Source organism: Eleutherodactylus coqui, chromosome 1 (genome assembly GCF_035609145.1).
Source record: "Eleutherodactylus coqui strain aEleCoq1 chromosome 1, aEleCoq1.hap1, whole genome shotgun sequence".
Lineage (NCBI taxonomy): Eukaryota > Metazoa > Chordata > Amphibia > Anura > Eleutherodactylidae > Eleutherodactylus > Eleutherodactylus coqui.
The window spans coordinates 379,922,058-379,948,583 of NC_089837.1; the positions used below are offsets into that span (position 1 = coordinate 379,922,058).

At 41.2% G+C, this 26,526-nt stretch overlaps 1 protein-coding gene across 3 annotated transcripts in view; it reads left to right on the plus strand.

The window, feature by feature from the left end:
• The window catches only part of TSGA10 (testis specific 10), a 49,571-nt gene extending 23,793 nt beyond the window's left edge, over positions 1 to 25,778 (plus strand). For 2 of the 3 annotated variants that reach the window (XM_066579044.1, XM_066579057.1), the window contains exons 10-20: positions 2,966 to 3,081; positions 4,531 to 4,694; positions 7,200 to 7,246; positions 10,098 to 10,266; positions 12,708 to 12,818; positions 13,628 to 13,813; positions 14,730 to 14,939; positions 17,144 to 17,346; positions 18,719 to 18,823; positions 19,637 to 19,783; positions 22,430 to 25,778. In XM_066579044.1, the coding sequence (XP_066435141.1) occupies positions 2,966 to 3,081; positions 4,531 to 4,694; positions 7,200 to 7,246; positions 10,098 to 10,266; positions 12,708 to 12,818; positions 13,628 to 13,813; positions 14,730 to 14,939; positions 17,144 to 17,346; positions 18,719 to 18,823; positions 19,637 to 19,783; positions 22,430 to 22,454 (1,483 nt within the window). In that variant the 3' untranslated portion in view covers positions 22,455 to 25,778. The remainder of the gene's footprint in view (positions 1 to 2,965; positions 3,082 to 4,530; positions 4,695 to 7,199; positions 7,247 to 10,097; positions 10,267 to 12,707; positions 12,819 to 13,627; positions 13,814 to 14,729; positions 14,940 to 17,143; positions 17,347 to 18,718; positions 18,824 to 19,636; positions 19,784 to 22,429) is intronic. The other variant, XM_066579051.1, reaches the window with a different exon arrangement.
• Positions 25,779 to 26,526: the final 748 nt, after the last annotated feature.

Below are 26,526 nucleotides of genomic sequence, written 5' to 3' on the forward strand. Positions count from 1 at the left end.
ATTCGCGTTTTCACTGAGCATAAAATCGCAGCCTGCTCTATCTTTCTGCGTTTTGCCTTTTTTTATTTGCAAATGTTTCTCTATGGTGCCTTTTATTTTATCGCATCGCAAAACATGAAACATGCATTGCAATGCGATTTTTAACCTCAAATTTTCTCGCGGCAAAATCGGGATCGCCCATGTGAAACTAGCCTAAGAAAATCACGCCTTTGTTCCTGCAATTTTTGAGTGTCAGCAATATTTTTTTTTAGAATAATCTTGAATCACATTGCTGCCTCCAGCGGTAAAAACGTGCAATTTTTTTTATCACGAAAGTCAATCGGAATGTTAAAATCACATCGCAATGCAAGTTTGTGCATTGTGATGCGATAAAAAGGAGGCTCCATAGGAAAGCATGGGAGATCTTAAAGAAAAAAACAAATCGCACATCGCAGAAAGATAGAGCATGCCACAATTTGTTGTTCTTGCAACATAGCATCAGTAAAACCATCGCTAATAGGAAGAAAACCATTGAAAATCATTGATTTCATAAATCTGCTTTTTCACTTACTCTCACATCCCCCGAAAATTACGTGATTTTATCGCCCCTGAGAAACCACCTAAAGGCTCCTGCGCACTGGCGACAGCGATATCATCCCCTCACAATCCTTCTGAAAACACCTGGATGCGAGATGTTTTCACATGGAAACAGCCTCTCATCACTGTGGGGGTTCCCTTCATCCCCGCCGCAGCTGTCACACTCGTGGCAGAAAATCGTGATGTTCTTCCATTGTTTTCAATGGGGCCAGCTTTGCTGCCACCAACCCCATTAAACCATGTGGAAACCTTTGGATGTGACAGCCTCACATCACTGCGGAGCTGAAGGAATCCCCCAAGGCGGCTGTCACAGCCACGGCAGGAGATCGCAATGTTCGCCTATTGTTTTCAATAGGGCTGACACTGCTGCCACTGGCTCCATTGAAAACAATTGGTGATATCGGTAAGATGCTACCATTTTTTGCTCATGCAGCGTCGTAGGAGTGAAAGCATCGCAAATGAGAATAAACCTATTCAAATTCATTGGTTTCATAATCGTGCGTTTTCACTCTCGTATCGCAAGAAAATAGCATGATTTTCTCACCAGTGTGAAGGAGCCCTAGGGCTACCTACAAACAGCTGAGCGTGATATCGGGCCATGGAAATCAGCCCAACATCACACTCATGCAAGTGTGATGTACCTGTGGATGCGAGATGTTTTTCTTTGCCTCCCATCACTTCTGTGAGGGTTTGATTCTCCGGCGCGGCTTTCAGCCGCCTGTTTTCTTTCGGAAACGCGATGTGCTTTCCTGCCCTATTAAAAACAACGGCCATTGCATTCCGAGGAACGCACAAAGATAGCGCTTGTCTCACAATGCACAAACCTAGCGTGGTTTCTCGGCTGCGTGAAAGCTGCCTAAGGCCTCATGTCCACTGGACAATTAGAAATACAAGCTCCACGCGGGTGTCCTGCACGCATGATCTGCTGCCGTAGGGATGCATTGGACACACGCAGGTAAGTAAATACCTGCGGATGTCATTTTTCCCTGCCGCGCGGATCGCACGTGCGGGAAATCACCCGCAGCACGCTCCATTTTCTGCAGGTCCTACAGGCTTCCATTGAAGCCTATGGAAGCCGTCCGGATCGGCTGCACACCTGCAGCTGAATTTCTGCTCTGCCGCGGGAGAGCAGGAGTTCAAAACGAAATAAAGAGTGCATGGCGCATGCGCGCGGCACGCTGCCAGCATGCCAAGCGCATCTGCCGGGCAGAAGGAAAGAAGATCCGGCCGCGACAGACGGGAACCCGCAGCGTCCGGACAGGTAAGTAATATCAATTTTCAGGCGTCATGTCCGCGGGAAAGGAGGGACCCGCTGCGGGATTCTGCATGGAGAATCTGTGTGGGCCCGAATTTCCTAGTGGACATGAGGCCTAAATCTCAGGGATTTTTCACACTTACATGAAACAGAAAAAAATGCATGTCTAAATGTAAATTGGCATATTGATACATGCTGATTTATTTGTGTTCTGCTGCCAGATTTTCATTTAGTATGTAAACCCATCCTTACCATATCAAAACTGGAGTCAATAACATCAGTAATAAAGGGTTTTAGGGCATGAACTTGTAGAATTTCCTGTTCAGTGTGATAATGATGTTAGTTTGTATGTTTACATACTGGGTGTTTCTAAAGTAAGTTCCTTTTTATTAAATGTATTACTCAGCAACCAACATACATGAGAGTCTGTTTTATGATTTATATGATACAGAAGGATCCCAGGTTTTATCCACATATCCATTTATTGTGAGCCCCGTGGGTGACGCGACAAACAGCGATGCGGTTACCGAACTCCTGCCAGACTCCGCATAACATGCCTGGTGCCTCTGCATAACATGCCTTTATTCTAACTCTATTCTTCAGGGTTATTTGCCAGAGGCAGCTTGTGTTTTTTCTTTTCACTCTTCCTATTCAGCGTTGAAACAGGACATCGTTGAGATAGGCACGAACGTGAAGGTGAAAGTGGGGTGCTTATCCGTTCTGCTGGTAGACATGATCATCAGAGTCCTCATTCAGTTGTGGCATTGACCAATTTTCCAGCATATCCAGATAGGAGAGGCCGGTTACCATAGACTCCACTTTGAGGTGCGACACAACACAGAAGACTGTGCTGTGTCTCACTTCAAAGTGGAGTCCACAGTAACCGCAGAAGAAGAATTCCATTTCAGCAAGTCACATTCGTACTTAATTATGGCTTGGGAATTCTTGGTTCCTCAAATCCACTCACAAGACTCGCATTGAATTGCTGCAATGTGGGTTAAACCTTGGATCCCTGTGCATCATATAAATCAGAAAACAAGCTCTCATGTTCATTGGCCGCTGAGTAATACATTTATTTATTAAAGTAGGACTTACTTTAGAGACACTTTGTGTATAGATCATTTTTTATTGCAGATTGCAGATTAACAAAATGGAACACTCCTTAGATGAGGCGCAGCGTCGACTTTCACTGAAGCTAAATGAACTGCAGCTGGCACAGGAGAAAATTGCCAGGCAAGAAAATAAAATAGGTAGGTTACATTGTAAAGGCAGTTAGACCATTATTTACAGCTCAGGTTAAGGTTCCTTCACATGGGACAACTGTCCGGCGCATAAGCGCCCAGCAGCCATTCCTTGGACCACCTCACGGCTATCACTCTTGTGCTTTACACGGGAGCGATAGTCAGTCCGTAAATGGAGGTGGAGCATGTTGGAGATCGCTTCCGGCCGCCCTCCTCCACTCACAGAAAATAGGCAATCGTTTATAGATGAATAATTGCCTATTTAGACAGGCCAACGGTTGCTTGGTTTTTAGTTCTGCTAAACGACAAGCAAATCTGACGAGTAAGATTAAGTGCTAACATAAATCATTTCCTTTATTTGTTCTGAAAAGGAAAAATGAAAATGTTTTGAGGAAGAAAAATTTAATCTGGGCTACAGCAGATTTTATTATTCCTAATCACCTTCTCACTAAGCTGATATTGGTGCCTTTTGCAGTCAGGTTAAAGAGCAGCTCCATGTAACAATTGTCACGCAAAATTTGTGCAAGCGAATGAAAATGCATGATAATAATTATGTCTAAATGCAAAGCCATCGGGCAGCATTCATATACTTTTCGTTTGTCACTTAGTTTCTTTCCAGTGATTCTTATTGGTATTTTCAATAACATAACATACAGGTATAATTATGGTTGTGGACATCAGTTTTAATTACAAAGGATAGATTATACATTCTTATACAGCATATGGTCCGAGTATGCATATTGTTCCATAAGTTTAACTGTAGCTTGTAATATTCGGGTTATTTTATTAATAACATTGTTAATATTAGGAACAAGAAATAACACATGACCAGTGTGTACCATTTTGATAGTTCTAGTTAACCAGCATAAAAATCATAGCTGATTCACTCACTTCTCTCTGTGTTTCACATAGAATGTGAAGTGCTGAGCGAGAAGTGAGCGATTCTCAGCAATGATCTGCCTGTCTAAACATTCTGCATGAGCGCAAACAACTAGCGGTGACATCACTCGCTCATGCGCTCCTTTAGACGACAGTCGTCCCGTGTAAATGTACCATTATTTTGTACGTAGTATCTTCCATAGAGGTGTATAAGACCTTACCGTACCTCTGTATACCAACCATTTCATAAGAAGGCATGCCGAGTTTTCATACAGATTTTTCATCAGATTCATACAGTTACAGTACAGTGGAGGCTTCATATACTTCTGTAGATGTCCGATAATGGCTCTGTACAAAATAGAGATGTAAAACCATTGTATGCATGAGGCCTAACTGCTGGTATAAAGTTGTTTTTCCTGCCACTTGTCTCAGTCTCCCTTAAAAATTCACATTGAATTATTACAAAGGTTGATTTATTCGGATGGGTTGGTTGGCTTATGACTGTTTACTGCTCACATGTACTACTATTTATGCTATTTGTCTAATTATCTAATTCCTAATTGCATTTCTCATTCCAAGATGAACAGTCAAACCAATGCCTTCTCCAAAAGGAAGAACTTACTATACTGCAGAAAACCATTGCAGAACTGGACAAAGAAAAGGACAATTTATTATACAATATCGATCAGAAAAGCGAGAAGATTTCCTCTCTTGAGAGCAGCCTTGCTCTTAAAGTAAATTCAGTTAGTTGCCATTATTAAATGCATTGCATATGCACAAGTGTGGATAAAGAAGATCAGTTTAACCTAATTATGATTTTAATCATTGCCGTACTTCTTTGTACATTAGTGCATTCCTTACTTCATGTATCGTATTTGAAGGGGTTTTCCGTGACTTTGATACTAAAGACCAATCCTATCAATTTTCAGTTAATCTGTGGGTGTCAGACTGATCTGATATTGATGGCCTCTCCTAAGGATAATCCACCAATATTAAAGTCCTGGAAAACCCCATTTAAAGGGTAACTAAAAATGTATAAAAATTATCTGACATGTCATAGTTCAATATTAGAAGTATTGATCAGTAGGGTCTGGGTGTTGAGAGGTGCTCATTGAGTACTGCATAAAATAGTGACAAATATGCTGATTTCAGCAGTATTGTAGGCTACAGTTTAGTAGTTTTGGGGAATGTACATGGAGTGGGGCCAGAGATGAATCCTGCTTATTTATGAGGCACTGTTTGCCCCGCCGCGCTGCCATGGTTGACAGATTTCTCACTATTCGTACCTTCATATGTAGCAGAATTGGTGTGGAATTTCAGAATTCACCGCTTTAACCCTTTCCAATCCAATTTGTATTTTGGTTTTCTTAGGGGGCCTACTCTTTTTCTGCTGTTATACAATGACACTATATGCTAGCTAAAGCCAGTATTGTATCAGGTGACACGCTGGATAGGCTCTGACAGCAGAGAGGCTGGAAATATACAGTAAGAGAACCCCGACGAATGTCTTCCAACATCGGAGCTGTACAGCCTTAAATCATAATGTCTTCAGAGGTCAGACAGTGGATTGGAAAGGGTTAATTAAAAGGCTTATATCTGCTGCAGATCTACATCAAAATCCACAGCGCAAAATATGCTGTGGATCTGCATCAAAATCTGAAAAGACAAGTGTCAATCATGGCAGGTGAGCGGGGTTAATGGCACCTTATGAATAAGCAGGACTCATCACTGGCCGCACACTGAATATATAAGTTCTCCAAAATTACAAAACAGTAGTCCATAAGTGACAGACCACGGAAATCAGCGTGTCTGTTAATTCTTTATGCAGCCCTCAGTGAGGGCAGTATAAACGACATGATAGGTTCCTTTTAATGATTAATCCGATAAAGAGTAAGCACCATAAATATGTAGCGCTTGGTCCTGGGCTTTAATCCTGCCAATAGCAAATATATGACGCGGGATTAAATCTAGCTGGAGCAATTCAGATACTTGCCTATCAGTGACAAGCGGAAAACCAGAGCAGACGGAAGCGTTTTTTAACCATTTTTGCCTTCTCTTTTGCAGACTACATAGCACTTAATGAGTGCTATGCAAAGAATAGAAGTGGAAGTGCCGTTTCCACTATTCAACCCAGCGATTAAGTGCCCCCTTTCATGGCAGAGCTGCAAGGTCTTAGCAGACCCAGATCAGCTCTACCAGTGATTATTGTCACACTAGGGAGATGCTACAGTGGAAAAATGGGAAATTGAAAAAAAGAAAAAATACAGTGTGAAAGTCCCTTAATTTGACATCGCTGGGGACATATATGTTAAAAAAAATTATAACTTAAAAAATTATAGAATAAAATACAAATAGATATTGAAAAAACAAAACAAAAGGAAAACAACTGATCGCCCACACCAACCTAATATATTGCCATATCTGCCCTTTAACCTGAGATTATACGTCAAAACATCCAAATCAGAATGGGGAACCCATTTCTGCACTCTATTTTAGCATAAATATACATAAAAATAAAGAACTATAAATTTTATAAACAAAAAAAATTGAAATAAATCTGTAAAAAAAAAAGGAATAAAAAAATAGCCGTAAATTTCACAAAAAAATGCAGTATAAATAATTTTGGTAGCGCAAGGATTGGGAAATAGGGCCATAAAAGTACCACATGGGTAAAATCACTGAAAAGTGTCTGGTTCTTTGGGAGCAAAACATCATGGTCCTTAAGGGGTTAAGCGCTGTGGAATAAGTTGGCATTACACAAATAAAGTACCTGGGTACCTGTCCGGGTCTTTTTTTTTTTGAACTGTGGATGTGTGCGAAACTTCTGCTTTGCCGCGGAAATCGCGGCCAGTCAACAATGCCTATTGCAGACGGGCTCCAGATCGAACGGCTTCCATTGACTTCAATGGAAGCCGCCCGCATAAAAACTGTACTAAAATGTAGCATGCTGCAATTTGTTTTCCTCCAGAATCCGGAAAACAAATCCACATGTGTAAATTGAAGTGCAGATGCCCATGCTTCCCTATAGACAGCTTGAACTGCGGATTTACAGCAAATCAAATTCCCCCATGGACATGAGGCCTAAGTGTTGATTCTCCTAATGAACATTTGAAGGGGTGCAGCCATTAGCTTTTCTCTTTTTCATCACATAGTATTGATGCCCCAAAATATGCAAGACACCCAAGTTTGATGCCCCCTGAATCATCCAGGCAAGTTTGCTAAACATATTAAATTTGTTTGCTCTTCAGGAAAATACAATACAACGCATGCTCAGGGAGATGGAAGAATCTGCTCGGTAAGATTATATTTCCACTTACAAATTAAACATAATATCCGTATTGAATTTATATCTCAGAAGCCAATATAGTCACAAGATCTCTAGAGCCTCTCAAGGTATTATCCCATGATGCTTTAACTGCATGAGACTGAGACCCACCTTTTCTTGTTGGCCAGTGGCTGGAAGAGTCTGCAGAGAGCACTGTATTGTCCACCCAATCTGCGGTCATTGGCGTTTCGGACAAATGAAGCTACAGTATCATGAGGCCATACCCTTAGCCCCTTCCATTAATATTTATACCACAATCCTTTTATAAATAGATTGTGATACCTGGAGGTGATTTTGCATCAAAGGTAGGAGCCTTTTGGACTCTACTCTTATTCAGTTGATAATAACGGCCTAGCCCACACCTAAGGATAACAGAAAGCCGCCACATATTTACTGATACAAGAGGGAGGCATATAAACCACTTAACCCCCAACACGCAGACAATCACGGTATTAGTGTACCTTGACGCCACCAGGAAGCTAGGGGTTTGACAGGAGAAACGCTCCTGTCACACCCCTAGCTCCCTATTGGGTGACTTATTCAAGGTCCTAGCAACACGCTGTGTCTTCACTGTAGGCTGCCATGGACTATTAGGCTTATGGATGTTTCACCGGTTTCCCGTACATTGTGAGTTAAATTTGATCCCATGTTACAAGTGTAACATGGAAGCATTAACAGTTTGCAATGTAAGGGAAACCGGTAAACCATCCGTAAGCCTAATAGTCCATGGCAGCCAACAGTGAAGAAACAGTAAGCTGCAAGACATTAAGCTGCCTCTTGCATCTGCAGCGGCGTCACAGGGGACAGTGTCTCCGGGGATGAGTCTCCGCAGCAGCAAGCGGCGACGAGCACACTGCTGCAGCCTCAACTGCCTAGAGCAGCCGGGACGGCAGTTGAAAACTTGCCACGCAGAGGAGATGAGGAGCTTAAACGGCAAACGTTAGGTGAGTAGTCTCCAGGAGCGGGAAGCTGTGCGCTGGGGACAAAGGAACAGGAGCGGATAGCAGTGGGCTGATGGGGATTACAGCACAGGTAAATATCCTACTTCAGATGCTTGTAAAGAGGGGCGGCAAGGCTACTGCACTAGCGGGGATCACAGCCCTAGGGACAAGACTGCTGGTGCCGCTACCTCTGCGCCACTCTTAAAGCTCAAACACGTGGGAGCAGAGCGACGGGGAAGAAGGAACACAGCAGCGGGTAACCAAGTACTGTAGCTCGCAGAAGAGATCCGGGAAGAACATTTAAGGCCCAGGGAGCCGGAACAGTTATACACGGCAGCCAGGACCTGCAGCCTACCCATATTTTTAAACCAATCACCATCAGGGACAGTCACCCTCCTGTCACTCTTGTCTCCACCAGGACTTCCTGGTGGTGTCAAGAAACACTAATACCGACAATCAGAATGCTAAATGGGGGAGTAACAGACATGCTAGTGTGGTTTGCCTGTGATGCGCAGGGCAACCCGCTGGATTCAAATATGGCGTCATTAATAGGTTGTAAGCCTGCATGGTGCACTACACGTACCATGTGGTCTGACACCCTGTATCTACTCTTTGGTGCAGTAATAAACACTAAACAGCCCCCCTTCCCTCTTTCTAATTCAATTTCCCGGCCACCCGCAGACTCCCCAGCTCTTATTTATTTTTGGTGGGAAAGCGCGTTGTGGATTCCCTGGAATTACTCAACAGAAACATATAAAAATGAACAATCGGTGATTTTATTAGCAATTTTTTGAAAATGAAACGTGAGTTATGAGTGTTTTACATCAGGAAGATCATTTGTAATAATCTTGTAAGTATATGTATATTGATATAACATACATTTATATAATAAGACTCTATTCATTTGTAATTTCTCTAATGATATCTATCTATCTCCGTAATACAGTGCCCATACAAAGATATTCTATAACTGCATACAATGTGTCAGAGGCAGTTCTGCATATTTATATTACTGTATGCAGAACAGCTGTCCGATGTCAGAGGCTATCCTGCATACTATAATATACATATGCAGAACTGCCTCTGACATTGGAGCTATGCAGGGAAATCTCAATGACGGACGAGGTCCTACACTGGATTGAAAAGTGTTAATACCGCCAATGCACTGTGGAGTTAAGGTAGTCTGGTGGTGCTTGGATAGGGTCCCAATGCTTATATAAAATATAGCACTCCTTAGTGTTGCAGAGATATTGTTTACATATATACAATTCACAGCCAAGATTCATTTGATGTTTCGGGCAATTCAAGACCTTCAAATATCAGGTTTGCTTAAGGAAACATCTTACTGATAACGAAGAGCAACAAAGAGAAGCAATATGGATGTGCAGTACTGTATGTCACGAGACCTGAGACCCTGACAGTGCATCAGGTTCAACAGGAAACAGGCGCACTGTGAGGGAAGAAGCTGTCTGCAGCACAAAACGGCTTCTCTCTACACAGTGCCAGGGGACAGAGCAGCGGAGATAGGAGAGGAATAAAAGCAGTGCTGGCGGAGAGATCATGAGGGCACAGATGAAGTATTTTTGAAAATCAGTAAAATACTGTATAAAGCAGGCTTTATAAGTAAACCGTTATAAATAAGAACAGTGCAGGCACAGCTGGAGCTTCTTGTTCAGCTATGCAGTTAGCTAGTTGAAGTTGGATTTCTCAGCATCGTCTTCACACAGCTACATAGCCGAATAGGGGTTTTGTACAAATAATACACAGAATAGGCTAATAAAACCTATTGTAAAAATGCTTATAATCACTTATTCTGTACATTTAAAAAAATTAAAGTATAACTATATTTAAGTTCAGTGTAACTTTTTGTTGTTTCTTAGGCAATCTTCTAAGGCTATCAGCAGTCATGAGCAGGAAGTTAGTCGTCTACGTCGGCAAATGGATGAGATCAGTGAAGAATTGTCTCGAACAGGAAGGGAAAAAGAGACTGTAGTTCAGGAGAACCTGGTTGTGCATGACCACTTATCCAAAAACAAGGTTGAGATCCAGGTGATGTGTACATCAGTAATCAGCAAGCCAAGACTTTCTGTTGCAGTAATAAATTACATTCAATCACTCACTGTCACTCTGTAAATCAAACCAAATAAGGTAAACGTGAACTGGCATTATCATCTTCAATATTCTATTCAACCATTTAATCTGGATTTTGCACAATAAGAACACCCACCCACTAATGCCGAGAGTCTGCTTGCTCTACATTCCCTAGCAGAGAAATAGCTGCACATGTGCAGTCTTGTTGAGATGCGGAAACATCCAAGCTTGTTGATTGTATCTATCATTGACTTATCAATTCTCAATTGGGAACAACATTTTAACCCTCAGTGATAATGGTGGCAATACATATGCCAACTGTCATGGACAGCTGATGTTGAGCATAAGAATGATCAAGTATGCTAAATTTCAACATATCCAATCCTTTTTTTTTCTCGTGGGAGATAAGCCACTGCTTAAAGGCTTGGTCAGATGATCGGATATCCGTGTGTTTTTCCATGCGGAAAGAGAAACGCACTGCATGCGCAGCAACGAGTCCGCACCTGCAAAAGATAGAACATATGGGCGGCCATGGTCTTGGTCATGCGGATATTTTTCCGCACGCATTGCGTTTTTTTTTTCCATGCGGAAAAGCGCGTGGATATCCGCTATTCTGACCGAGCTCTAAGGTGTCTGGCAGCAGCTTTTTCCCTATTCGCGTTGAGAACAAATGCATACTTTTCCATAAAAAACTGCAGGTTTATGAATTAGTCGGGAAGAGCAGCTGTTGGCAGAATGAACAATTGGCTGCCAGCTATTGAAGGTGTATGGGCACCTTAACTTTTTAGAGACCACAATACACCTTTCTACTGACCTCGCTAATGAGCTGCACATACATCTTTTTATGGCAGTGGCTTGGCTGACTGCTGACAGCCAAGTTCCTGTTCCAATAGCCAGTAGTGAAGAAATCTCAGATCCTGGCAGTTTAACCTCTTACATGCTGCAGTCAATAACGACTGCAGCATGTAAGCAGATGATAGTGGGAGGGGTACCTAACTAGTGTCAAAAAGTTTCAAAAAAATTTAATTTGAAGAAAAAAAATCCAGTTTAAAGAAAATTTTCCCCACCAAAAAACTGTTTTAAATGGATAAAATACCCAAAATTTTTTTTAAAAAGCAACACATATTAGGTACTACTGTGTTCATAATAACCCAGACAATGACAATTTTTTGTTATTTATCTTGCATGGTGAACGTAGTGAAAACAGTTTTAGAAAGTAATGCCAGAATTGTTCATTTTCTTTGTTTGCCTCCCAAAAAATGCAATGCAAAGCAATCCAAAAGTCATATGTACCTTAAACTGGTACCAATAAAAACTACAACTCTTTCCGCAAACAACAAGCTCTAGCATAGCTCTGTTACCGGAAAAATAAAAATGCTGTAGGGCTTAGAATGCCACTATACAGATTCAATTCTTTTCTTTAAAAAAGTGTTTTTAGTGTGCAAAAGTAGTAAAAATGAAGACAATCTACATAAGCTGGTATTGCAGTAATTGTGCTGATCCACATAAAAAAATTATAATTTTATTTTTACCCAAAGGTGAACGCTGTGAAAACAAAACCCAAAAACAATTACGGAATTTCTGGATATTTTTTCCATCTGCTCTCCCCCCCCCCCCCCCAAAAAAAATGTACAGAACATTAAATGTACCCCAGAGTGGTGGCATTAAAAAATACAAGTTGTCCCACTTAAAACCAGCCCCAATATGGCCATGTCAGTGAGTTATGGCTCTTGCAATGTGATGATAAAAGTCACTTGGTCGTTAAGGCACAAAATAGGCTGACCGCTAAGAGGTTAAAGGGGTTGTCTCACGCCGAAACGTTTTTTTTTTTATTTAATAGGCCCCCCGTTCGGCGCGAGACAAACCCGATGCATGTGTTAAAAAAAAAAAACGGGTAGTACTTACCCGAATCCCCGCGCTGCGGCGACTTCTTCCTTCTTCTTACTTACCTTAGTAAGATGGCCGCCAGGATCTTCACTGTGCGGTCCATTGCCGATTCCAGCCTCCTGATTGGCTGGAATCGGCACACGTGACGGGGCGGAGCTACAAGGAGCCGCTCTCCGGCACGAGCGGCCCCATTCAGAAGGGAGAAGACCGCACAGCGCAAGCGCGTCTAAAATCGCCAGAAGAGGCGATTTTAGACGGATCCATGGAGACGAGGACGCCAGCAACGGAGCAGGTAAGTGAATAACTTCTGTATGGCTCATAATTAATGCACAATGTACATTACAAAGTGCATTAATATGGCCATACAGAAGTGTATAGACCCACATGCTTTCATGAGACAACCCCTTTAAGTCATTTATGGCACATCAAATTATTTGATATAAAGACTAGGAGTGATCCATGTACAGTCATCCTGATTAACATTACAATGTATTGTATGATTTTGTTTTTAGACATTAACCCATAAGGTCAAGGATGTCCAAAATGAACTTCAGGATGTGAAGGTGAAACTTCAAGGTGCCAAAACAGATGTTACACGACTTGAAAATTCTCTGGCTTTCAAAGTAAGTAGGAAAGGAAATCACCATATAGGACTACATAATATTGGGTTTCTACATAGCTATATCTATGTGGCACATTTGAGGAGTTTATGTGTTTGTAGTAACTAGGGCTTTATAGTAGGTGTATTGTATCATAAATAGTATGTGTCATTAGACATTGTGTTATAACAGGTGAATCATGCAGTATGTGATATACAGAGTGACAATATATTCTACATCTGGATATATGAAGTATCTGCAGCTACAGATTATGATCATAATAACTAGAGATGAGCGAGCATACTCGTTAAGGGAAATTGTTCGAGCGAGTATCGCTCCCCCATGCTTACTCCTGCAACTCACCGCTCACCCCCGCCGGCCGCCGAATCTTTTCGGACGAGCAGGCATGTACTCGAAAATGGCAATACTCACTTGAGTAATTTCCCTTAACGAGTACGCTCGCTCATCTCTAATAATAACTAGAACTGTGAAGTATCTTGATCTTGTGACATAGAAGAATTTTACATTATGTGAGTACAATTTATAACAGTCTCTACCCACCAGCTCAGGGAAAACTGAAAATTAGAAATTCAGCCTGCAGATCAGAAACTAGTGAAAAAATGCAGGATTCATTTCATATAAGAGCCAGAAATAGGGTTATACTTCATGTGGACACACAGACAGCTTATTTGGAAAAAAAAATTAGCTGAAAGAGCCGGTATACCATAACTTTTTAATTTGTCAAAACAGAGTTTTTTTTATTTTTGACGGTGAACGGGCGTCAAAAGTCTGTCTGCTCACAAATAATTAGAAAATGGTTTCTTCATTAACAGGAAAAAGAGAATCGAGACCTCCTTGAAAATTACCGCAAATCCTCATCTCAGGCAGATATTTGGGAAGATAAAGTTCACAAACTGGAGAAAGAATTTAACTCCGTAAAGCTGGACCTACTTGGTGCTGAGTCAGAATGTCGAAGACTTAAAGAGAGAGTTGATGTCTTTGAATTAGAGTCTGAGCAAGTAAGATATTATATACAGATGGCTACTATGTTAACCCCTTCTCAACATGCACTGTACATATGCAGTGCAAGCCAGTTGTCACTGTATGAAGCGGGCTCAATAGCCGAGCCTGCTCCATGTTCGGTCGGTGTTAGTTGTCCTGCGTGCAACAGTCACGGTTGGACATAACTCCAACTGCGGCTGTTAACCCTTTAAATGCTGCTGACAATTCTGACAGCAGAATTTAAATGTTCTTATAAGTCATGAATATCCATCCTAAGATATCATGGCAGGGTGCCAACTTGATATCTTGACAGCATATGGCCTTCTGAAGGTCCCCAGGGCTGCCCTGCATGTTTGCCTATTAGGACATGCCTGTAGCAAATCCTAATAGAATGATGGTCAAAATACAGTATAGTGCAATACTTTAGTATTGCATTTTACTGTGTAGGCTATCTAGCGATCGCAAGTTCAAGTCCCCTATGGTAACTAAAGAAAAAAGTAAAATAAAGATTTTTATATTTATTATAAAAATAAAATTTATTAAAAGTTTAAGAAAACCACTTTTTCCAATTGTCGCATCAAAAATTTGTATAATATTGGCTATGTCCGTACAACATTAATTTATTAAAATATCACATTATTAAAATGGTGAATGCTGCCAGAAAATTGCCAAAATTGTGCTTTTTTGGGAGGCATCCCATCTCCAAGGAAAAATTGAATAACAAGCAGTCAAAAAGTCATGTATACCCCAAATTATTATCCATAAAAACTACAAGTCACATTGCGAAAAAAAAACCTTCAAACCGCTGCAGCAGTGGAAAAATTTGTGAGATGTGAGATATACAAATCCATAATTTAAATACTTCAGTTACAGCTTTGCAGACTATTGTAGACTTGCTTTTAATGCATCTATATTTTTCATATTAAATTTCAGCAAATTACCTCAGAGCAATCTTATAAATCTCAAATAAATACCTTGACTAAATCAGTTGCAAGAATGGAAGAAGAGCTGCGAGAAGCTAGATCTGAGAAGTCATTGGCCCTCAGTGACCTGGCATCTACAAGGGAACTTTGCGTTAAACTGGATTCTGGGAAAGAAATGCTAAACCGCCAACTTTGTGCCAAAACACAGGACGTAGAGATGGTAAGTTTCAAAAGGCATCATATAATTATCTGCTTATACTATTTTGAATTAGCAATAAAATGACCAGAAGAACTTGGAAACTTTTAATACTTAGAACATAAATTTAACAATAATTATTAATATTCCAAGTTGAACAGGCTAAAAAGTTTGGAAATGTTCTTGTGTGAAATCTATTTAATTCTCGTTTCCTGACAGAAGTTTTCTTAAAGTGGTTGCCCATCTAAGTCCTTTCTTAGAAACCCATGGCTGGTTTCCAGATTACCTTGGTGTTCTGGAAACACCTGAGCAGGGCAGCCTTATTCTGTTTACATAACTCTCATTAAGGTGAATGGGAGTTACAGAAACTGTGTAAGGCTGCCCTGCTCGGCTGTTTCCGTAAACCTTTGTAAAACCGTGCTTTCTGGCACCATATGCTGAGAACCATAACTTTTAATATTATTAATTTTTTCAAATATTTTTAAACATTTTATTGAACCTATTTTTACAACTTTTATTAGTCCCCTCAGGGGACCTGAATTTGTGGTCAGTTGATCGCTTGTACAATATACCACAATACTTCCTGTATTGCTGTATATTGCACTTTTAAGTTAAGACTATGCAGCAATACTTAATAGGCTTGATACAAATGTCAGTCTTGAGAGCCCGTCATGGAATAATAGTGCAAGCTGATGGAGCGACAGAGTCTTTCTGCTGTCTTCCAGCTTAGATGCCATGGTCTGCATTGACTGTGACATCTTAAGGGTTAAACATCAGCGATCAGAGCTAGCTCCAATTGTGGCCATTGATGGCTGGTGCTAGCTGTTTAACAGAGCTCAACTCCTGGGCCTGCTTCGAACACGTCCTGCTGCTTAAGGACATACATATGAAGGGACTAATGATTACTTTCTTTAATGATAGTGAGCAATACTGTGCTCACAAAATGACCATCTGTGAGCTCTGTCAGGTACCCAAACAGCAGTTTATATCTATATATGGGGCATTTTGGTACTCTGGAAGTGTAGCAAATTACGGGCTGTTTTTCCTATATTACCCCTCTTGAAAAGGAAATTTGGTGTTAAACCTACGTATTATTGGTTAGGTGGTCATTTTTTATTTTGACAACCCATTGTTAAAATGCTCACTACGTTCACACAATTCTCACTTCCTGAATTGACACAACGGCAGTAACCTGCCCTGCTGTGGCTATCTGGCTCGCTGATGTTACATGTGTGCGTCAATTCAGGAAGTGTGGCAGCAGAGCATTGTGTTGAATGCAGGGAGTTTTTTGAGCTGGAGACATCAATCAATCGGTAGCAAATGGAGTGGTTTGTGGTGATGGATGGAGAGAGAGCTCGGACAAGGCCATAGAGAAAGCTGCCCATCAGACTGTTGGCAACTTATTAGCATACCACATACGCCACATGGAGTGACTAGGAAGAAAAAAGGTGTGAATACACCTGTCTGCCAATTCCTAATCTTTCATTAAAGGGGTTGTCCCGCGCCGAAACGTTTATTTTTTTTTTCAATAGCGCGAGACAAACCCGATGCAGGGGTAAAAAAAAAAACGTCCGGTACTTATCCGAATCCCGGCGCTGCTGCGACTTCGTACTTACCTTGCTAAGATGGCCGCCGGGATCTTCACCCTCGGTGGACCGCAGGTCTTCTGTGCGGTCCATTGCCGATTCCAGCCTCCTGATTGGCTGGAATCGGCACACGTGACGGGGCGGAGCTACGAGGAGCCGCTCTCCGGCACGATCGGCCCCATTCAGAAGAAAGACCACCGGACTGCGCAAGCGCGTCTAATCGGGCGATTAGACGCTGAAATTAGACGGCACCATGGAGACGAGGACACTAGCAATGGAACAGGTAAGTGAATAACTTCTGTATGGCTCATAATTAATGCACAATGTACATTACAAAGTGCATTAATATGGCCATACAGAAGTGTATAACCCCACTTGATTTCGCGAGACAACCCCTTTAAGTTTTGTTTATTATGTGAAATTTAGGTGACAGACTTCCTTTATAAAAATAGCGCTGCATTAGTTTTTATACACATAGCCCAAAATCTAAAGTAAAAAGCAACAAATAGTTCTACTTCTTAGTAGTAATAATTTTGATGATGATAGTAAAGCAAAGAAGAATAGTGCTGAAGTAACGTGAACAAATCCTGTGAAGTGTAGACAATTTTCTGTAGATTCAGATCTCGTTTTTACCTTGTTCAGCTGCAGCAAGAACTGGAATCCTCTCACTCAGAGATAGAACTCCTGAGGAAGCAGCTAGCCAGCGAAAGAATCTCTGTGAAGAACTTGGAATCCCTTTTGGTATCAAACCAAGATAAAGAATGTCAATCACAAATGCGAGCCCAGGAACTTGACTCAGAACTTCAGCTGCTTGGAGAAAGGCTGATCTTGGCAGAAAGCAAACTGTAAGTAAATGTTCTGCAGACTAGCTGACAGAAGCTGATATAACTATATGTATAACTGTAGCCACAGTAGCATGCCTCCAATGCAAGAAGACCATGCAGTGGCTAAATGGTTCGTAGAACAGGAAGGCTCCTGTCCACTGCTGTCTCACCAGGCACTCCATGGAGAGTTCACCCAACAGTAGTCCCTGTTACTCACATTCCTGTTGGTCCAGATATAATTCTCTTGGTGCAGAGGCTGACAAGAACTTGTTTTAGCACTGCCCTGAAACCCTTCTATGGAAAGAAACTGCAGAGCGTACTGGTAACTGCTGGCCAGGCCGGGCGCCATTGCACATACGCTGCAGAGATTCCAGCAGAGCATCGCATAGGAAGTTAGAGGTGCACATCTCCTTTCCATAGTGGAGGTAGTCTGTTAGCCTAACAATGAGTAGTAAGCAACTTGGAAGAGCATTACAGTTTTTCAAGAAAAAGGAGCATTTTGAAAATGGGAATATAATGAATGAGAGATTCACTTTCGGATTGGCAGCACATTGGAATGGGTTTCCCAAAATTGGAATACCCCTTTAAGTATAACATATATCAGAAAGTAGTATAATACTTTCCAATAGGCCGAATGAGCATATTTTGGGCACATTTATGTGCTCATTAGATGAATGAGTGTCCCGGCCTGAGCATCATTATTCCCTATGATGTTTGGGTCAGTAGACCTGCGGTCGGGCTGGGACACTAATCTGTATCGTGGGCACATAAATGCGCCCAAAATACGCTAGTGTAAAACTGGCCTTAGACAGCCATGAAGTGTCATTCATATAAAACCATTAAATCTCTTTAAGGGAAACGGTCAGGGCATACATGCTGACTGATCCACAGGCAGCATGAAATACCAGCAGGCCTTCTTTTTAGAAATATCGGGGTCTTGTACTTTGAAACGTTCCAGTGTTTCAGATGTTTCAGAGAAAATATAGTTTAACAATAAGCCTGGTATGAGGAGAAGAGTCATCTGGGCAGCAGCTCTCCATCACCCTTTCCCCATCATGCTCGGCCTGACTGACAAGTCTCTCCCTATCTGCAAATATACTTGTTTGTGATGAGGGACTCTTGGGATTTCTTGCTGCCTATGGTTGGGGTAGCATGAATCTCATAAATTCCCTCTAAGGGGGACCCATGCTCCAGTGGAGAATAATATTGCAGGCATATATCTCATACAGCATATTTTGACAATGTCTACTGTTTAAAGCTTTATGTTTAGTATCAAAATGTAAATTTATTTTGATGCATTTACATTTCTAATCTAAATCATTTTAGGAAGAATAGCTAAATAATGGAGTTTTTAAACTTTTAACGCTCTTTGAAAAATGTTTCTTTTACGAAGAGGTACACAGAGCCGAGAAGCAGGACAACTGAGAAACAAGATAGCTGAACAAGAGGCAGAGCTGGACATTACAAGAAGGCAACTGTCAACAGAACGATTTGAAAGGCACGTGTATCTGTACATGCAGGCTATAGTAACAACTTTAGAACTAGAAAACCTCATGTTTATTTAAAAAAGCTGATTTTTCTCTGGAAGAGGATCCTGATAGAAAATATCTGCGGTGGCATAGTACTGGCAAAAATTACAAAGTGACATTAAACACAATGAGTAGAGATAAGCGAGCATACTCGATAAGGCAAACTACTCGAGCGAGTAGTGCCTTATTCGAGTACGTGCCTGTTCGTCTCTAAAGATTCGGGTGTCGGCAGGGAGCGGCGGGGGAGAGCGGGGAGGAACGGCGGGGGAGATCTCTCTCTCCCTCTCCCCCCCCCCCCCCCCGATCCCCCCTGCTCACCGCCGCAACTCACCTGTCACGCCGCCACCCGAATCTTTAGAGACGAGCGGGCAGGTACTCGAATAAGGCACTACTCGCTCGATTAGTTTGCTTATCAAGTATGCTCGCTCATCTCTAATAATGAGCCAAATATTTGCCACAAATGACTTTTGGTTCATGTGCTGGGGGTTTACACTAACCATGGCACCTTTGAGAAAACTGGGCAGGGCCTAGTTTGGGGAATTATTTATTGTAATTTACACTAGAAATTGTCATAAACTATAGCTAAAACCTTGGTAAGTTTACGTTTATTTCACTTAGGTGGTGCCAGATACGACAAATGTATTAATACATTTGGCACACTTACATGGGCACAAATTTTACTTAGAAAAACTCATGAATTACCAGTATAAGTAAATATGCCCCAAAAAGTCTTTTATAGCTGACATCATTTGCTCTTACTGACTGCAATTACTTTTTTATAGAGAATTCGCTGTAAAAGAGCTTAGACGTCAGAATTTTCAAGCAACCTCAACCTTCAGGAGAACACCAAGTCCTCCCAGACGCTTAACCGAGCGTTCTCTCCGCTCTCCGGAGCGTCATACCAGATCTCCTGAAAAGTCCATAGATCGGTGAGTGACAAAATATATTTTTAGTAAAAAAAAAAAGTTAACAAAGAGTGAGAGCGATGTACATGATGAAAATGTTTCTTTACATTGTACCTCTACTTTTAACAATGTACTATGCAAATTCTGGTAATGGTGGTGGGGTGCCTGATCGGCTGTTGCTTTTCTATTTGAAAAAGTTTTTTGTTGGTTTTCACAAAATAACAAGCATTACACAAAATTGCATAGTTATAAACAGAGTGATGTTGGGACTCATACCAGAGATGTTTAGTTAAATGAAGTCCTATGGAGTCCAAGGACAGGAATTACTGAACAGCAAGGATAGATCCAAAGGAAAAAGGATTTAGTCGTATACACAGAGCGTATTTGGGGGCTAAGTGAGTTGACAATTATTTGCATTAGACCCAACTGGAATCAGTAGGAAATCACCTGCTGTTACTTTTCTAATCAATCATTACGGCTGACCTATCATGGAACATTCGAGGACTAGGCTCACCGTTGCAGAAGAATATTGATATTCTCCCTAATTCAAAAACACAACCCATATACTTTGTCTACAGGAGATGCATCTTACTGAAGATACTACTTAGTGTCCTTATAAAGTCTGATGTGTAGCCTAACAGTGCATGGCATTTCAGCTTACTATAAAGCCCCCCATGCATAATAGAGTTTAATTGTCCGAACCCCTAGATTCGGGCAGTGCCGGACAACTTCTGCCTGCGTTTGAGAGCCTCTCAACGTTTCCTCAATATATTATGAGGGGAAATGATTTGCACTGAATTTTAACACCCAATCCTTTTGTTTTCCCTGGAAATAAGCCTACAGAAAAGCCGTTTTGCAGCAGCTTACCTTCTTCTCCCCATGTAAAACAGATGAAAGCTCGGCTGAACCAAACATTCATGTGTATTAGCACCTTTAATCATGTCAACACATGACAACTTTTAGTTCCCTTTGTTTGGAAATGTGTCATACTTTCATTGTACATGTTACTTATTAGGTCAGGAAGGGTATTGTTTCTCCTTAAGGAGAGCACCTAGAAGATGTGTGAGAAGACTTATAAGGCCATCCATACTCCTGGGAAATATGCAAATAGGGAAGATGAAATAATACCTCTGCAGTGCCACCTATTGGTAGGCAGCATTCCTGTCAAACCTTTTAGACAAGCCTTATAACAATAACTAGGACTTGTAAGCCAAGCCAGAATTCATACACAGACAGCTGTTTCGGGAGCTTTGCCCCTCATCAGTGTGCAGTAGGTTTCTGGCTTGGCTAGTGAGAGGCTTATAGATGTGATTCAGGAAGGGTATTGTTTCTCCTTAAGAAGAGCACATAATGTTGTATTGTTTTTCTTTCTCTATTTTGAATGGACCATAGTTGATCTATGACCTTTGGAAGTTTCAGCATGTTATATCGGCTCAGCCTAATGTGTTTCACAGCAGAGTGCTGATTGAGCATCACTTGAGCCCTACTCTTTGTTAGGGACTTCAGCTGTGAATAGAATAAGAGACAATTGTCCTGCTACAGTTTCCTGCAGTGCAGTAGTATAGAGTAAAACATTACGAGCTGCCTCTGCACATTCTGACATTTGTCTGACTCTGTCTTCACTTGTAGTTATTATAGGTTGCGATGTGATAGGCTGAATATCACACAAAGTGCAATCCCTTAATCTAGGCCCACATACTGCAATCAGATCCAGTATTGAGAGAACCACACTGCACTAACAAAGACCTCAAATAGTTTATGCTACCAATGAGCCTACATGACTTTTCACACTGATTACTGTTAATTTAGCAACTGGAAGATGATTTTTAGTGTCTTGTAGGCACACTAATAGGCGAGCCTCTCGTAAGTGACCTGGACTCCCTTCAATTTGTAATTTGTGTTGGAAAGATGTTCTTGCCCTATTATCAAGCAGGGCATAGACTTATTTCTTAGTGTGTTAGCACTCTACACAGGCTGTTTATAGCAGACCCCGCTATACCTCAACACCTGCCATTGGCAAAGACAGGTTGGATTCATCCTAACTCCTAGTTATGGAGCACGATGGGCGTCTGCTGGATGGCTATTCTTCCTCCAAACATGGAAATCGCATACCTATTCTGTTCACATAATGTAAATATATGGAACACTCACGCTTTGTAATATATTTCCCTGTGTGGTACAAGCGGGGTGGTATTAGAGTTCACCTGGCCATATTTATGGCATATATTATGCAGTGATTTCAGTGGATTCGTTCACATATGCAGATCTTTCATGCAACTTTCAGTCACTGAAAAATTACGCTGCATGTGCTATTTTGGTGTATATGCCCCGAAATAGGCTGTTGAAGTCAATGGACCTTCTTAAATCTTGCAGGAAACTTGCCTATTCACTGTACATCTAAACAACGGGCCCTTCCACTTTTCTTTGCACGTGTAAATATGCTGCATATTTACATAAGCAACAAGCAGAAGAGACTAAATACGCAGGGAATATGCAATTTTTGGTGCTGCCTATTATGTGACTGAAACCCGCATATGCCTGTGTGAATGAGCCCTAAATAAATTAAGACAAACCTAACCAAGTTGTTATATTAATGTACCATGCATGACTGTCATATATTTCTGCCCATTACTTCTCATCTAACAGTACAATCCATCATTTCTCTTGCAGGAGTCTTCAGTTTAGAAACTACTAAACCATGCATTCAGAATGTAAGATCTTTTCAAGACCCAACTTTAACGTCCTCTCCAAGTCATACTCCATCTTTCTATGCAGCATCTTACTGAAAACCATCATTAAAATAAGTAACCGTATACTGGGATCTCAATTCGTGTTCTGTGACTTTCTATCTTGGGCATGACAGAGCTGATCCATAATAAATAAGTAGTTATGTCTGTAAGAATACATTGGAGCAATCAGAGAACATCAACTTCTTCCTAATAGTATGAGGCAAGCATACTACACTGCTAAAAAAAAATAAGGGAACCCTTAAATCACACGTCGGATCTCGATGAACTACAGATTCAAGTTGAAAATCTTTACTGATATGAATTGTGTCATTCATTGAGAACAAAATGAATTATCAGTGGAACCCAAAATCATCAACTGAGGACTGGATTCCAAATCACACAGGAAATTAACCCTTTCCAATCCACTGTCTGACGTCTAAAGACATTGTGATTGAAGGCTGTACATCTCTGATGTCGGAAGACGTCCGGCAGGGTATTCTTACTGTAGATTACTGGCCTCCTCTATTGTCAGGGGCCTCTCCAGCATGTCACATGCCACAGTACTGGCTCTAGCCAGCAAATGGCGCCATTGTATAATGGCAGAAAGAGAAAGCCCTCTAGGAAACCCTGAATCCAAAATTGGATTGCAAAGGGTTAATTTCCGTGAATTTCATCACAGCAACTCATAACGTCACTCAGTAGTGTAGATGGTCCCTCCTGCCACCCCTGACAATGTCTGGCCTGTGTTCACACATGGTGTTTTTGTTGCTTTTTTAATTGTGGTGCTTCCACTATTAAAAGGCACATGCGGCTTTCAAAAACCACATGTGCTTTTTAAACCCACTTTTATTGTTAAAAACAGCACACATTTTTTTTAATGTGGTTTTTGATTGTGGAAGAACCGCAATTAAAAACCGCAACAAAAGTTGTGTGGCAGTATTCCTCCTCACACAAAGGAGCAGATGCTGGTCCTGATGCTGAGTTGATGACCTTCTATGTTTGTATCCAGCTGTCCTCATGTAACGGCCCTGCTCTTGACACTGTGATGGAAACATAGCAAACCTACTTGCTAGAACACAAATGAAGGTCCTGCTCCTCCAGGATGGCAATCTGTACAACTTGATTGGGTTGCAGGTACTGCCTCAGACTACCAGTACTGACAAGGGCACTAGCAAGAGGCAAAACTGTAGAAGAATCAGTCAAGAAAGATAAGCACACTTGTTGTCACTGTCATTTGCAACAAAGCAGGTAACATTGATTTACAATGACTTATACTTCTTAAGGGTGCTATAATACGCAGCATTTCTCCCCTACAAAACGCAGGCTGAGAACACACTGATTGTGGCACCTGTACTTGTTAATTCAAATAGCATGACAAGTACAGTTGCTGGCTGCATTCAGCGGAGCTTCACCTGTTTTTTGAGGCGGAGGAACACTACCGCGCAATAGTACCCTAGCTAGACAGATTGATATGCCTGAAGTTTAAGTGACTTGGGGTTATACTGTGATACTAAAGTGTTCCTTTTTAGCAGTGTATGTATTGAATGTTTCCATAAAGATATCATTGGTTTGTACCAAAGATGACTTTACACCTTCAATAGCTGTCAGCTGAATACTTAATTGGTCTACACCTATTCCTGTCAATACCTCCATACACATGCACGCTCGGCTTGGTCAAACATATGTGTGTTTGCAATAGGAAAAGGAATTAGCCGCTGCCAGACACCTCTTGCAGCAGCTTATCTCCTGTGGAAAAAAAAGGATCAGGCATACTGAAACTCAGCATGGTTGATCCTTCTTTTTCCCAACATCATGTGTAAGGGAAGCGTCAGTACAAAGCCAAAGACATAAAATAGTAGGCATAAAAGGCTGATATCAGCATGTTCACCCAACAATTAGGTGTCTTTATTCATGCCTATTTTTGGTGCTACTTTACAGAATATATTAGAGAATTGTGTAAAACAACACTTCTAGTGTAATTTTGTGGAATCACTACTTTCAGCTGAGGGCAAGATAAAAAAAAAGGACTGTAAGGATGTATCCTATTTACACGCTACAAGCTATCAAAGATGGCAGCCTGTAATCTGCTAGTTACCTCTTGCGGAGGTTGCTAACATAAATCAGCACTGCAGTTTGAGACAACTCTGTGAAATAATACAAATTGGATTGGAAGGGGTTAACTGTTACAGAGACTTTTTTTTTACGAAGAAGTGAACAGACTAGTGAAAGAGGAAAAATGCTAAGAATTGTCTAAATTATAGGTTCTTGGTACAACCCGTTCCTCATGGAATAACATAACAAATAGTGATATATTCACCTCTCCCTGCTATGTCCTGTGGTGCTGCTTTGGGTGTCCATTCTGAAATCAGGTTTCCAGGTGCCCCAGCCTGTTTACAGGATATCATAGGTGCTACAGCCAATGGTAAAAATAATGATCTTTTTTTATATAGCACCAACATATTCCGCAGCGCTTAATTGCTCTATCAATTGCTGAGCTCTACTATTGGCTGCAGCTCCTGTGACGTCCCATACTCTGGGCAGGACTGCAGCCTATAGGCAAACACAGGCACATAGGACTGAGCAACAGCGCGTGACATAGTGAGTATCACTATTTGTTATGTTACTGCATGGGGAGCCGGTTGTACTAAGAAGCTACAACTCTGATAACCCCAGTTTTTAGCCTATTTTTTTCTCCCCAGAAACCCTTCCACATACATACATTATAATTTTAAGGATTTACAAATGCATGTGTCTTTCCAATTTTTGGCTTTTTTTCCAAACAATTGACATTTCTATGTGATTTGTATATTTTGATGTGGATTTAATTAATGAAACACGTTTGTGCTTTATTTTGTAACACAGGATACCAAATGATTTATTTATTTGGAGGCCAATTAGGGTGATTTCACATCAGTGTTGGAACCTCAGTCACAGAATACAAAATACTGGAAGAAAAGGCTCTGCATGCAGTGCTTTTTCTTACGCTAAAATGTTGGGTAGTTTAGCGGAAACCACACTGACCCCGTCCTAGTCGATGGGATCTGCTCAGTGCTGTGCAGTTCCTTCATAGGAAAGATCTGTTCAGCCAGGGGATTACCCTGTGTTGCTTCCCGAACGGATCATGACAACAGAATCCCCCAGCGATGATGTGAAGGCAGCCTTGGACTGGATTTATTTCTGTATTGTCCCGTGCACCAACTCTTGTCTAATCTCAGTTTTAATACATTTTTTTAAAGATTTTTTTATGACATATTTTTTATTCAATAAAGTATATTTTATCTTGTGATGTATGCGATGGTGTGGATTTGTTAAACAACTAGATGTTACATAAAGGTGGATTCACACAGGGCATATGTTTGTCACAAATTTGCCACAAAATTTGCATGTCTTCCATCTGGATTTTGATATGGGATTGCATTGGATTACACTTGTTCAATGCAAATTGTGAAATCTTCAGCATTTTTGCACCAAATCTGCATCAAAATCTGAATGTAAGAATTTGTAGCAGATTTGTTTGTATTGTATTTTTAACCGGACAGAAGCATGAACACAGATAATGTAGCCTTATGCATTTTAGACCGATGTGGCAACCTATTCGTTCACGGGGATGACCATCTTCAGGTCCTAAGATGGTTAGCACTACTCTCAGCTAGACGCTGGACAACTGGATAACTTCAAACTGGCTTCTGCCAGCTTTATTGCACAGAGCAAACAAAGTATCAACACACTGCATATGCACTGGAACACATGACAACTTCAGGATTCACAACCCCTCATTATTTTGCCCAGCAAGGACATCTAGGGGACGTTCTTCCCTGTCAGACTCTTGACGGACACAGTCTGGTCCATGCCGGACTTCAAGCTTACAGTTCCTGACACTGCCTCAGCAGCGTCTCTCCTTGGCTGTCCCTGCTGATTAGCACACATTATGCCTGATTTTATGCCCTCTGCAGGTCATCTTGTATTCTATCTTGCCACACCACATTAAAAATGTGTGCCTAAACACCTGTTTTCTATTGGGATGAGAGGTTTTATGGC